The sequence below is a fragment of the Heloderma suspectum genome, chromosome 5 (assembly GCF_057233095.1).
Source record: "Heloderma suspectum isolate Gila_16-S chromosome 5, 16-S_ref, whole genome shotgun sequence".
NCBI lineage: Eukaryota > Metazoa > Chordata > Lepidosauria > Squamata > Helodermatidae > Heloderma > Heloderma suspectum.
Window position 1 is genome coordinate 139,245,448 of NC_139462.1, and position 13,175 is coordinate 139,258,622.

Below are 13,175 nucleotides of genomic sequence, written 5' to 3' on the forward strand. Positions count from 1 at the left end.
AAGGAAGAATATAGGGGGAAATATCTGACTTTTGTAGTCAAGCATGATATAGGTCATGTGATCTTCTATCAATGTAATCCGAACAGCAAAAGTTAAGCAATTTTAACTTCTGTTGATTTCAAGGGGGTGGGGTGCACAAAAGAGAGAGAGAAGTCCATGCTTTACTCTTCTACAGAAATCAATGGGGGGTGTTAAGCATGCTTAACTTTGACTTGTGCCAAAGTTTGCAGCCTTACTTTCCATCTCATGGAAACACATTTTTCTGCCCAGTAACTACTAGCCTCTGTTTCTAGAAAGTTCTTGCCATTTAATCATCAAGTAAGTGAAATTGCTTAGTGTCCTTACAGATAAAGACAAACAGAAGTATCTTTGTTCATTTATTTTAAAGATATTATGGAACACCTAACCATTTTTTTTAATGGTTATACGGAGGAGGAAACAACCCATACAGTGTAATTTCCCCTGCTGATTGTGCGAACCTGCTCTATCAGCAGTTTTGAATCTGTTAAACCAAAATTAAATTGATAACCAAATGCCTGAACAGTTGTTTGAATGGCAATATAATTCTCTATTTCTCATACACACATGTGTATATATACCTTCAATTGCAGCATCTTGGAAAATATGCAGCTAGAATTGGTCAGGGGACAGGGCAGGATCCATGACTATGTTATAAATAAACTGAAGTCTCAGAAATGTAGGTGTTCTTCAAATCAGAGCTAAAAGTCTCCTCAGGTCCAACTACTACTCAAAAATAGGGTGGCCTCTCTCAAAATATTCTGAAGGTAGATATACAACCTCCTACTTAAACAAGGCAATAAAAAGGAAGAAAAATAATGTCCTACTATTAACTGTTTAATAGCCAAGGCAAAGGCAGAGGACATTTCATCTTTAAAAGCAATGTGATTTGTTAACAGAATGACTGACTAAATAAGACTACTCTCCATTTTACAAGAGGTCAAGTTTAGATTATTAATGATTTTGAACTTGTTTTCTGGGAAGCCCTGTGGGACCTCAGAGGCTTATTGGTGTTCTTCAAGGAAAAGGTCAGCAACAGTGTATAAGCTTCCTTGAAAGACCAGTTATCCACCACTAGCCATTTCCCCATCCACTACAGGGGAACAGTGGGTGTGTTGCAAGGTGTGCTTTCAGTTCACTCGTGAGGCCAACCTGCCTGGCATGCCCACCAACACAGACTGTGCACCCTAGAATATGCCCCCAAACCTTCTGGAATGCACAGGGATTCTGCTGCAAGGTACAGCAGTTCCTTCAATAAGAAGTCAACACTGAAAAGATTCCCTGAAGGCAGGGAGTAAGAAAACCAATGCTGTAATTAACTCATTCCTAAACTTGAGGTACTGTTCATTTGCAATTAAGAGGCATAACAGAGCAAAGCATTCCATCCAGTCTTTACCTAATAACTTCTTTGCTTGGCTTTTTGGATTTCTTGGTAGTCTCTACATGCACAGGAACAACTTCGGGCACAGGTTCTTCAACAGCTGGGTCTTCGTCGCCCAAAAGAGCTGCCTGCTGAGAAAAATCCATGTCCTGCATAAACGACATGCTGCGCTTCAAAGCTAACAGCCGTTCCTAGAATTAGAAAGGACAGAGCGGCAGGGACTTTACACCTTTCCCTCATAGCCAAGATGCTATGATGATGGGATGGGATGGGAATGGCCATGGCTTGGTGCCTAAGAGCTACATCTTCAATGACGATGCAACATGATTCAGTCATGGCAGCATGACACCAGAATATCTGCAACCTACCAAGGAAGAAAAACTACACATGCAAACGGCCACCTACCTGAATGTGGAACTTACCACACTCTTCATGCAGGAGAAGCTATCAGCAGTTGTTTGCAAATAGGTTGTTTGCTTTTTAAAATGTCTTTATAGGCATTTATAGGCATAAAGAGTCATAAATGCCTTTATAGGCATTAAGAGGCTCACCTGGCACCTATGCTGTTACCTTTGTGGTGCAAGGCAAAGACCTTTCTTTCATCTCAGGTGCTTTTAGAGTCCTAATGCTATGCTATTATTATTATGGCTGTTTTATCAATTACTGTGCTGTTTCTTTATTATATTATATTTTATTCTTTAAAATATTTATACTTTATTTTTAACTGTTTTAAAAAGGCATTTTAGTTTTTTAACTGACTATAATCCACCCACAGAACATTAGTTATTGGGCAGATTAGAAATGTACTAAATACAAAATAAAAACTATATTTTCATAGTTTTAAAAATGGATCTTGTACACTTTCATGAACAGCATACACTAATCCATCTTCTACTTGAAGTGTTCCCTGTTTCATGCAATTATTTCCATTGTATTTTTTTTTGCCTTTCTTTATATGTGAGGTGAGGTTGGAGGAAGGGAGGGTCTGTGTTCTGCTAGGAGGAGAGCTATGGAGATTGTTGCATTTCATGAATCATAAAACATTTGAACAAGTTATCTTAAGAAGTTAAGGGAAAAATTGTTCCTATGTATCACTTTGAATTATTTATGGAAAGATGTTAAAAAATAAGGAAATAAATTCTTTGCATTCCAGAATAGTTTCAGCATTAACTTATTTTTTAAATTATTCATTTATAGAACTATTTAAGAATATTCAATGAAGTTAAAAATAATATGGAAAAGTTAGTTTCTTGACTGAAAGCTTCAATTCAAAGTTTCCAATCCAAAACCAAATCTTACTGCAAGGTAAGGGAGAGTGTTTTCTAACTGAAATGCCAACGAGCTGATTAATATAACCAGATCCATGTGAATGACACCTTACTGTGAGAGTGCAGAATGTCATACTGGGCACAGAATTCAGCTTTCTTGGAATTCCTGCTTTTATTTTAAAAAAGCAAGGTTAGGATTGTGAATATGTATTTGAAAGCGTGTGGGCAATGTCTGGTGAATCTCAGAAGTCAATGGGGTGGTTGAACAAGATTATCTAGTGATGATGGTGTGAGGCTTCAGTGCCCCATACAGCTCCTTTTCTCTTTTCATAACTAGCAGAAGCAGAATATATTGTGCAAATAAGAAAAAAACTGCTTAACTCCAGCTTTTCCTGACACAAAATTTATATATATTTTTAGTACAAGGTATAAACACAGATACATTAAATAATGCTTCACTATGACCCACTACAATAGTTTTAATGTGTATTTTTGGTCTCAACATGCTGTCTTTCATAGTTGTCTTACTTTGCTCATCATCTTAAAGCCTGTATGGAGGATCTTCTTGGCCAGTTTGTAGTACACAGTGTCTGGTCTGTTATACGTCATGGCGTTGTCGCACATCAATTTAAAATCTGCCTGGAAAATACAGACACAAAACGTTGCCATGTTTTCAAAAGCTCTTTGTAAATGAAGAACTTCAGTCACAGCCACACCAGGACAAATTCTATAAAATGTTGAAATGAGAAGCATCATTGATGAATAGCCACTATTGACTTCACAGATGACCTGTGAAGGATTCTGTCCCTTTTGGTTACCTATGGCACACAGTGAAAGCCAGAAAAGCTTAAACCAGAGCGCTGTCGTGGCCTCCCCATTGCACCCCAATTGATGTAATTCTTCAGGGTTACAATATCTATGTTAAACTTTGCAGTTTAACATAAGGCACTCCCTCAGTGCTTTTAGGCCTAGTAGTCACAAAACATATGAAGTTGTAAACCTGTATTTGGGCTAAGCCAGTTCAGACTGCAGTTGGGGAAAATCCCTTCACGCAGAAATCCCTTCACATCAGCATGATACATGCTCATTTTCTGAATGCAGACAATTCTTTTGCATGAAAATGCACTCAAGTCATGTGAGCAGTCACATGAGGCATGAAGTGGTATGATCTAGGCACAGGTTTTCTGCCTCACCTGCTATTAGTAAGAACTAAACTAGCCTTCCCCAACTTAGTGCCTTTCTATGTTTTGGACAACTCCCATCAGCCCCAGCCAGCATGGCCAAGGATGATGGGAGTTGTAGTCCAAAACATCTGGAGGGCACCAGGTTGCGGAGGGTTGAACTATAGTATGGCATATCAGACAAACTTGTTTCTACATTACCATAGCAAGCCTGCACAACTTCTGATCTACTAATCAGAGTGCAGCTTACTGGCCATGTATTTTGGCCTGCTGCATGCGTGGAAACCCATCTTTACAGCCCTAGGCAGACAATAAAAAGATTTTTATACATGGAATAATCATACCTTCACACATGGAAGGAAAGAGTGGGAAGGGACCAATTACTGGAAAAGAAGAGAGGAAATCTCCAAGTGTACATTAAGTGTGTTTTATCGAGCCTAAAATATTTTGGTCACTAATTTGTTTTCAGGGACACTCTTAGACACAACTATGTTGAGCCTTTGGTCTCCAAACTCTGTTACAAAATAATTCCAATGCTTGGCAATCCCTGTTTTTGCAGTCCCAGGCTGGCAATAAAAACAAGCGGTTTCTTGATTCACTGATGCACCAACGCTATATGGGTTGTGTCTGACTTGCAAGGTTACATGTTATGCAGACCTCTACTAACGAGTGCAACACCAAGAGCAAAGTCCAAAGCACACAAGGATTGTATCTCCAATTCTCTTTTATGAAGTCCCTGCACGCACAGAGATTCCCCATTGACCATGTGGAAGCACTACTTTACTGAAAGAATGGGGAAATTCAGAGATACTTCACCCTGTTATATAGTGGTAAATGCAAATTTGCCATGGGTATTTCTGTCAAAGTCTACTGGGCTATCCCACTCCCTGCCTCAGCCTTAAAACACACTGGTATAGAATGGGAGACAGTTCTGAGTAACAGCTGGATTTATATTTTCAAAAACAGAAGATCAACCATTCTTTGATTCTTTCTTATTCCCAGAGTCCAAGGGCGGATCCAGGTGAAACCTAAAACCATCTCATGACTGGTAGAGCCCAAGTCAGTCTTCACCCCACCTCCTATTTTCCCCACCCCACCCTGGTTGCTTTTTGTAACATCTTGCATGATGAAGAGATCTGAAGATCTCAAAAGCTTGCATATTCTATGTGACCTTTGAGTTTGCTTAATAAAGGTATTGCATTAATATGGATTTTGGAACTTTTTATAGTGTACATCCATAAAACTGCAATGTGTATGCAAGCTGTTGTGTGAATATCTGAACATGGAGAGACCTTAGCTTTCACATTGGAATTAACACGATTGCTGCCTGCTCCTTTGCACAAATATCCAGAACTATTTCTGAAAGTGTTTACACGATCTTATACAAAATAATTTCATCTCCATCATATTGAATACAAAAATTAGCAATTCACATTAGCGTTACTAAAAATTCACCAAATCTCTATTAATTCACCTTGAACTCCGTTATTGACTTGTACTCATTTGCTGCAATTTTCTCTTTCATTGTGCCAAAATCCATAGGATGTTTTATTATCATGGAATATCCAGGAGCAATAGCATCCGTGACTGGAAAAGCAAAAAACCCATGAGGATCTTTCCTAAAAATAGAAACATATATTTAACATTATTTTTGGGACTAACATCATTTTTGCAAGATCCATTTTAAATCAGTTATGCAGTATTAACTGTCCTGCTTCTTAAAAATGCAAAAACTATGGAAGAAAGCACTTCTTTGCTTTTGCACATTTGGCATTACAAATTTGATGTGTATATGTATACAATTAGCCTTTTTGAGAACAGTAACCTATACCTAATGTCTTAAATTAATGCAGGTGGTTTCACACTTCATCCTAAGACTTAACAAGTAATTATTAGGATAAGTGGGGGTTGGACTCGATGGTCTTGTAGGCCCCTTCCAACCCTACTATTCTATGACTATTCTATGAAGGCTGCAATCCTATATACCAGGGGTAGGCAATACAGTGCCCATGGGCATCTTCCTTGCTGCCCACCAAGACGCCCTACTCCTCCCAATTTTTATTCTAAAAAGATTTTTTCTATTTTCTTATAGGCATCTGGGATCACATCAAAGAGAAGTGGGAGCATCTAGTTGCTGCTAGCTTAATTTCCCATGAATGTCTCTGGGCAGGTTACTTGTCCTTTGTGACTAGCCACGCTCACCCATGGAAGCTATTTCATGGTTGTGCCCAGGACAATTTCTCAAATTTCTAAATGTGCCAATGGGCCCAAAAAGTTGCCCACCCCTGCTATACACACTCACTTGGGAGTAAGTTTCAGTGAACTCCATGGGACTTACTTCTGAGTAGACACGCATGGGACTGCACTGCAAGGCATATAGCAACGCCTGCATACAGCAACATGAGGTTATGCCAATGCTAAAGGGACATCTCTCTCTGTATATATATAGCACTGCAAATGTTTAAGTTCAGGGCATCGGCATTCCTACCTACACATCTTACTTTAATGAGCACCAATATGAAACTTAATTTAGAATGCATATAACTAGCTAGTTAATTCTTAAGCTGCAGTTTTGGCTTTACTAAACACCCAGGTAAATTAAACACCCTTTCAAATATCTAAAATTGTAGGTGTTCTCCAGCATAAATGGCACGATCAATTGTGAGGAAGAGAGGGGCAGCACTTTTCAAAGTATCTGTTTAATTCCAGAAAGGCACTCAAACAGAACTAGGAATTAATTCTTGTATCACAAGAAATTCACAATGGATGTTCAACAACAACAAATCAACAAAAAAAGTGTCTAATGGGGAGGATCTGCAGAGAACTATGCTACAGAGAGGAGAGGGTTGAGTGCCCCCTCACACCCCTTGTGTAATTGGGCCTTCTGCATTTGAAGTGACAGATCTATGGCCATCACATCTAAATGCTGCCTAATTGGCAAAGAAAAAGAGAATCAGCCTAAAATTTTCCATTAAACCATAAAGGCCATATCCAGCTTAGAAAACTCAACACAGCAGCTATCCACAAATCTCTGTCTAATATGTAGACTTACCTCTGTAACTGGCGAAGAAAATGTTCCAATAATTGCTGGATAGGTGTGCTCTCATTTTCTGCTACAGTTCAATATAAGGAAAAGCAGGTGATTATGTCTTTGACGGCTCCAGTCATTTGTATATCACAGGCCTAAATCTGTAAAGAAGCTATGCCTTTACAGTGAGGCCACTATTGATCCTGTTTCTGTATATAGGACCTTAACACATCTGACTTTGTGGTAGGTCCTTCTGAAGATAGATGGGGAACATTAAGGATAATACAAGATTAATATGTGTTTCTGCTTACATTAATAAACTCTCCTGAATGAACAAAAGGGCCTGAGAGTGGACAAGGATCTGAAGAAGTAGGTAAGATTCCCACCCCCAACCCCACCCCACTCATACATATTTTCCACAGTATCTGCACACAGAATTTAGCACAATGCCTTGGAGAAAATCAGTTTCAAATCTCACTGGTAACAGAATGGGCAATACACTGCCAATTACACATAACTAATCTTGGTTACCCACCAGGTTGAGTTCTACAGGCCCGAACTGGACGATCAGAGGGCGGCTCAACCTCTACTTTCTTTCCAGGATCAAAGTCATCCATTTCACCCTCAGTATCACAATGCTCCTTTTCCCTTTTTCTTTTCTTCTCTTCCTGATACCAAAAAGCAGAAATGTGAAAATGGTGGTCAGTATAACATCTGCATGTACAAATAAATACAAGACTTGCATATTCACAAATGAAGATGATCTTAAAATTAGTAAGCACTTCAGTGATGTTAAATGTTCAGGGAAATAGGTTTCTCAGATATGGAAAAATGTATTCCAAATGTTATAAAAGAAAATATATTAATTGCTCAAGCAAGACATACAGACATTGCTTAACCAATAACAGTTTTTCCCCCATATACATTTGCCATTCCACTTCTTTTTAGCTATTGGTTTTGCTACTGGTTTTCAAGAGTGTGCTGGAAAAATATTGTTCAAAATGCAAAGAGATGCAGAAGGAAAAACAAAACACCTTTTTCTCATTAAGGTGATACAAGAGACAGGGACTTTTCTGTAGGCTTGCTCAGACTATGGAACACCCAAGGGAGATCTGCCTGGCTCCATAACTGGCTGCTCTTTGCAGGGCAGTGAAGACCCATTTATTCCAACAGGTGTTTTGCTGCTGAATAGTTTATGATTTGTTTTGATGTACCTGATAGGGTTGTTTTTATGTGCAGCCATTTTATTTGGTTGCTTGAATATGTTGTTTCATAGATACTGTTTTATGCTGTTTGAAAATGCTTTAATTATTTCTGACAGAAAAGCAAGATAAAAACTATTTGAAATAAATAAAACAACATATGTCATGCAGCTCAGTCCTATGCATGTTTACTGAGAAGTAAGTTCTACCAAGTTCAGTGAGGTTTGTTCCCTGGTATATTTGCATATAGCTGCATCCTTAGGACCAAACAAGATGAAATGGAGATCCACGATTGGATTTCCCATCTAAATTTATCTAAAAACTAGCTTTGGGACCCCCAATTTGCATTAGGACTGCAACATTGTGGGGGGGGGGTTGACCTCCCCTACACCATTTTCCCAGTGTAAACCAGACCCCTGAAGCCCATCAGGGAAAACCTAAGGATACCTGACACCAACCGCCAAACCCTCAATGACTCAGCAGCTTCATATAAACAGCATGGGGGAGAGAATGGAACCCTGTGGCACCCCAGAGCTTAATAGCCATGGGCCAAACAGAAATCCCCTAATGCCATCCTCTGCAAGTGGCCTCCTGCAGATAGAAGAACCACCATAACACCATGCCTCCAACTCCCACCTGACAGAGCCAGTCCAATAAAACACCATGACCAATGGTATCAAAAGCCACTGAGAGATCCCAGATGATCAACAGAGTTATACTCCCACTGCCTCTCCCACAGAGGTGGTTATCCATCAGGGTGACCAAGGCTGCTTTGGTCCCAAACCCCAGCATGAAAGCCAACTAGAATGGGTCTAGGTCAGCCTTCCCCAAGATGGTGCCCCCTCCAGATGTTTTGGCCTACAATATCTATCATGACCATTGGCCATGCTGGCTAGGGTTGATGGGAGTTGAAGTCCAAAACACCTGGAGGACATCAGGTTAGAGAAAGCTGGTCTAGATATCTTTTTATGAAAGGCTTTAAAAAAACATTTAGTTCACACCAACACCAGTAACCTGTGCATTATGCAAACATTTAAAGTTGTATAAAACCTCTTGAATGAAGCACAGACTGGTTCCAACCATCAACCAGGGAACTAAGGGCTGCTGGGTTGGGAGTTTATGCACATACACATTACAACCTATTATAAGTCACACTGACGAAATAACATTACTCATAACGCCAGGGCTTCTGTTACAATGGCTTTAATCTCATGCACAATCAGTTCCATTCATTGTTTTAAATATCCCACAAGAGGTGAAGTGAGGGTCAGTGTGAGGACTTGAACACCTTTACATGATGGGATCTCTCAGAGTGGGAAGCAAAAACCAGTAGCATTTGGTTGCCCAGACACATAACAAAATTGATGCCAGCATATGAAATTCTGCTCTGGAGTAGGGCTGCCAATACAGAAGATATGTTTGGGTTAACACCCAAGTTAAGAAATCTTAGTCAATCAACATTCATTTTAACTATTTAGGGAGCAATCCTATGGCCCCTAGACAGCGTCCGAGGGGCCACAGGATATTTCGGATTCCCCAATCTGAGGTCGGAGACAGAACTCTGACCTCAAATGGTGGAATCAGAGCTCCAACCCCCTTTCCCCTTCCTGTTGGCGTGGAAAGAACTGCCCCAGTTGCTCTCTGAGGTCAGGAACTCAACCTCAGAGAAGGGGGCATTTTGGTGGGCGAGGAGGGGAGGAGAGTGGAGAGACCAGGATACAAGGCAGCCTCCTCCCCTCCCCCTCTGAAGCGCTCCAGCGAGATGGACACAGAAGTCTGTCTAGCAAAAAATGCAGGGTGGGAGGAGGGGTGGCAAAGATCACCTCCGCCGCTCCTCCTGCCCTGCACTGCCTCCAGGGGCTTATGATCATCAATTAGATCTCCATATGACTAGTTCTGAAGAAAAAAAGCAGACTTCTCTTGTTTTTAGATGATGCATGTATATGTCTCAGGAGGTGCCATTCTAGAGGACATATTCCCTGTGTGTGAGATTGAAGGAATGTTTCTTTTAAGGTGGTGCCTGCTCTAGGCAGTTTTTATAAACACTTATATTTTAAATATGTTTTTGAATGCTACCCTATTAATCAGGAATGCTTTTTTAAAGTCAGTTAAAAAGGTTTTTTAATTGAAATCAATTAAATCTTGCAGGCCTAATATATATGAGCACCTTTATGTAACTACTTTTATCACATATTCTGGATTCTGAAAATTCTCACCATCTACAATTGCTTCAGATTCAGTGTATTTGGAATGTCTATGCCCTGTATTGTAGGTTACACAGATCAGGAATTGCAACACAAACATGCATTTGTTGAAATATTGGCCTGGTTCATACATAACGCTAACCCATGATATGGGTTGAATTCTGGGTTGATGTATGAATGGAGCCACACTATCAACCTATGGTATGTTAACCACAAATAAACCACAAAGAGAACTCATGGTTTGTTGTTGGGTTGTGAACTCTGGGTTGTGTAAACCATAGGTTATTGTTACAAGTGAACCCACAATTGTGGGCTGTTCATGGGTTGTTTTGCCAGGCTACAGAGGTGGTGGGCCAGAGTAGTCAAAAGAACCCAGCCGCTCTACATACCAGTATTACAGCATCACAAAGACATTTGGGATACAGAGAGGGAGCAGGTGAAGGAGGAGGGAAACAAACAACCTAGGGATTGAGAGAACAAACCATGGTTTGTTCAATTGTCTGCTAGGCAAACCTTTGGCAGGGTAACAAACCACGGGTTAGCATTACATGTGAACCAGACTACTGACACTTATAGCTAACAAAACTGTCATAAAATAACCTTTTGAAGATTTGACAGGCAACTCTGAAAATAAGCCAATGGTTCCATTGCCAAGTGACTATTTACCTTTCTCTTCCGTCTCTCCTCATCATCAAGGTGCTTTTCTTTCTCTTTATCAGATTTCTTTTTCTTTTTCTTCTTCTTTTCTTTATGTCTTTCTCTCTCATGGTCTGATCTGTCATCATAATAACTGGAATCATGTCCTGATCCTGAAAGCTCTGTCACTTCACTACCTCCAACTTTCAACACCAACTTCAATGGCTTCTCCAAGGGTTTATCCACATAATCTAATCAAAAGCAAGCAAACAATAACATATACCACACGAACACTCAGTATCAATGCTGCTCACATGAGCCTTATTCATAAAATTTATAGACTGCACAGAAGCTGAATGAATTCTTTGCATCTATCTTCATTGCAGAAGATGTAGGGCTAACACCTGTGCCTCAACTTTCAGGATGGGAATATGAGGAACTGAGGCAAATAGTCGTGACAAGAGATGACATTCTAGGCCAAAGGTGGGCAACCTCAGGCCCTGGGTCCCAATCCAGCCCTCCTGGGGTCCCAATCCAGGTCTCTGGGGTTCCCTAGATGGCCACAGCCCCTTTTCCTTCACCAGAAATCATTTGGTTGTTTCCCAGCTTTTGTGCAGTCCCCCCCCCCCATTCTAAGAGGTTGAAATGCCTCTCCTAAGGCTTATTTACTTACAATAAGACCTTTAAACTAAAATATGCTGGGATTTTTGGTCCCACCCCTGCCCCTCACAGGAATGTGGCCTTCAGTAGTTTTTCTGAACATGAATTTGGCCCTTGGGTTGAAAGAGGTTCCCCACCCCTGTTTTGTGCCTTACTTGACAATTTCAAAGTTAACAAATCACCAGGTCCAGCTGGTATCCACCCAAGAGTTCTTAAAGAACCCAAGTGTGAAGTTGCTGATCTTCTAACAAAAATACGTAACTTGTCCCTAAGATCAGTCTCTGTATCTGAGGTCTGGGAAATGGCCAACGTAACACCTATTTTAAAAAGGGATCCAGGGGAGATGCAGGAAATTACAGGCCAGTCAGCTTAACATCTTTTCTCAGTAAATTGGTGGAAAGTGTTATTAACAAGAAAATTATAAAACACACGGAAAGAAAACCTTGCTGAAAATAAGAGTCGGTGCAGCTTCTGGAAAGGTAAATTCTAGCTTATTAAGCTTTTAGAGTTCTCAGAATGTGTCAGCAGACATGTGGATAAGGGTGATATAGTAGCTTTATCAAAAAGCTTTTGACAAAGACCTGTCATCAAAGATTGCTGAACAAAGTAGGTAGTCATGGGATAAGAAGCCAGGTTCTCTTATGAATAAGTAACAAGTTAAATAATAGGAAGCAGAGAGTAGGAATAAATGGACAGTTATTGCAATGTAGGGATGTAAACAGTGGGATCCCCAAAGGATCTGTATGGGACCAGTGCTTTTTAACTTGTTCATAAGTGATCTGGAGTTAGGAGTGAGCAGTGAGGGGGCCAAGTTTGCTGACGATACCAAATTATTCAGGATGGTAAAAACAAAAGAGGATTATGAAGAACTCCAAAACAATCTCTCTAAACAGGGGGAAATGGGCATTAAAATGGCAAATGCAGTTCAATGTAAGTAAGTGTAAAGTGATGCACATTGGGCCAAACATATGAGGGGTGATCCCCATATTACCTTCACAATTTCTCTATGAGATAGGATTGAGAAATAAGTGGCCCAAGGTCAACCACTGAGCTTCACGGATGATTTGGATTACCCTAGGTCTTTCCTGGGCCAGTTCTAGAGACTGTGTTGGTTATATCATAGTGGCTCCTCCCAAAAGCTGGAACCTATTGAAATTTTTCTTGTTACACAGCTGCTGCAGCCACAAAGTTTGGGCCTCTTCACACATACATTTTTTAGGTACACACCTAAAATGTAATGTATAGATGCAGCATAACAGGTGCATGCAAAAGCTAATGTTATAATACAGGTACACACATCAGAAAGAGAAGGGGTTGGCTAAGAACCAAATGAGAGGGGATGATCGTCATAAGTGGATCTGCCCCAGCTGCTGATAAAGCATAGCTGGGGGGCCAAGTGTCAAACAGTCATGTGAGCAGGGAGTGCTGAAACCTCTCCCCCCTCCCAGCATTTTCTTTCAGCTAGAGTCACTTCTTAAAGCAGAACAAGGCTGTGGAACAAGGATGTCAGTGATGGATAGTAGAAGAGGAAGTACAGCTCAGCACCTTCAGCCCATGAACCTCTTTGGCGCTTGACAGCAGGTATGGGCAACTTGCG

The 13,175-nt window shown here is 40.4% G+C and overlaps 1 protein-coding gene across 3 annotated transcripts in view; it reads right to left on the minus strand.

The window, feature by feature from the left end:
• Positions 1 to 13,175, minus strand: part of BRD9 (bromodomain containing 9) — a 28,801-nt gene that overhangs the window by 14,959 nt on the left and 667 nt on the right. Inside the window, exons 2-7 of one of the 3 annotated variants that reach the window (XM_084857605.1) lie at positions 10,949 to 11,169; positions 7,412 to 7,544; positions 6,901 to 6,958; positions 5,323 to 5,467; positions 3,196 to 3,306; positions 1,415 to 1,530 (exon numbers count right to left, since the gene is read on the minus strand). In XM_084857605.1, coding sequence (XP_084713731.1) covers positions 1,415 to 1,530; positions 3,196 to 3,306; positions 5,323 to 5,467; positions 6,901 to 6,958; positions 7,412 to 7,544; positions 10,949 to 11,169 — 784 coding nt within the window. Of the gene's footprint in view, positions 1 to 1,414; positions 1,531 to 3,195; positions 3,307 to 5,322; positions 5,468 to 6,900; positions 6,962 to 7,411; positions 7,545 to 10,948; positions 11,170 to 13,175 lie in introns of all 3 variants that reach the window. The other 2 variants (XM_084857606.1, XM_084857604.1) reach the window with 2 other exon arrangements.